The sequence below is a fragment of the Eucyclogobius newberryi genome, unplaced genomic scaffold (genome assembly GCF_026437365.1).
Source record: "Eucyclogobius newberryi isolate DKJ021-1_F unplaced genomic scaffold, fEucNew1.0.hap1 SCAF_20, whole genome shotgun sequence".
NCBI lineage: Eukaryota > Metazoa > Chordata > Actinopteri > Gobiiformes > Gobiidae > Eucyclogobius > Eucyclogobius newberryi.
In genome coordinates, this window is record NW_027315835.1 from 1,648,079 (window position 1) to 1,649,288 (window position 1,210).

At 51.4% G+C, this 1,210-nt stretch overlaps 1 protein-coding gene across 1 annotated transcript in view; it reads right to left on the minus strand.

Moving 5' to 3' along the window:
* ankfn1a (ankyrin repeat and fibronectin type III domain containing 1a) overlaps positions 1-914 on the minus strand; it is a 132,957-nt gene extending 132,043 nt beyond the window's left edge. Inside the window, exon 1 of the mRNA XM_072456791.1 lies at positions 820-914. Within this exon, the coding sequence (XP_072312892.1) occupies positions 820-914 (95 nt within the window). The remainder of the gene's footprint in view (positions 1-819) is intronic.
* Positions 915-1,210: the final 296 nt, after the last annotated feature.

Consider the following 1,210-nt stretch of genomic DNA (forward strand, 5'->3'; position numbering starts at 1 on the left):
GGTTCTGCTCGTTCTGCTCGTTCTGTTCGTTCGGTTCTGTTCGTTCTGTTCGTTTGGTTCTGCTCGTTCGGTTCTGCTCGTTCGGTTCTGCTCGTTCGGTTCTGTTCGTTCGGTTCTGTTTGTTCGGTTCTGCTCGTTCGGTTCTGCTCGTTCTGCTCGTTCGGTTCTGCTTGATTCTTTTCGTTCGGTTCTGCTTGATTCTTTTCGTTCGGTTCTGCTCGTTCTGCTCGTTTGGTTCTGCTTGATTCTTTTCGTTCGGTTCTGCTCGTTCTGTTCGTTCGGTTCCGTTCGTTCGGTTCTGCTCGTTCGGTTCTGATCGTTCGGTTCTGTTCGTTCGGTTCTGTTCGTTCGGTTCTGCTCGTTCTGATAGTTCGGTTCGGTTCTGCTCGGTTCTGATCGTTCGGTTGTGCTCGTTCGGTTCTGCTCATTCTGCTCGTTCGGTTCTGGTTTTGCTCGTTTGGTTCTGCTTGTTCTGCTCGTTCGGTTCTGTTCGGTCGGTTCTGCTCGTTCGGTTCTGCTCGTTCGGTTCTGCTCGTTCAGTTCTGCTCGTTCTGCTCGTTCGGTTCTGCTCGTTCGGTTCTGCTCGTTCGGTTCTGCTCGTTCTGCTCGTTCGGTTCTGTTCGTTCGGTTCTGCTCGTCCGGTTCTGCTCGTTCGGTTCTGCTCGTTCGGTTCTGCTCGTTCTGCTCGTTCGGTTCTGCTCGTTTCTGTTTATTCGGTTCTGCTCGATTCTGCTCGTTCGGTTCTGCTCGTTCGGTTCTGTTCGTTCGGTTCTGTTCGTTCGGTTCTGTTCGTTCGGTTCTTTTTGTTCGGTTCTGTACGTTTGGTTCTGCTCGTTCGGTTCTGTTCGTTTGGTTCTGTTTGTTCGGTTCTGCTCGTTCTGCTCGTTCAGTTCTGTTTGTTCGGGTCTGTACATTTGGTTCTGTTCGTTCTGTTCTGCTCGGTTCTGCTGGTTCGGTTCCTCTCGTTCGGTTCTGCTCGTTCGGTTCTGTTCGTTCGGTTCTGTTCGTTCCGTTCGTTCGGTTCTGCTCGTTCGGTTCTGTTCGTTCGGTTCTGTTCGTTCGGTTCTGTTCGTTCTGTTCGTTCGGTTCTGTTCATTCGGTTCTGTTCGTTCGGTTCTCTTCGTTCTGTTCGTTCGGTTCTGTTCGTTCGGTTCTGTTCGTTCGGTTCTGCTCGTTCGGTTCGGTTCTGCTCGGTTCTGCTCGTTCGGTT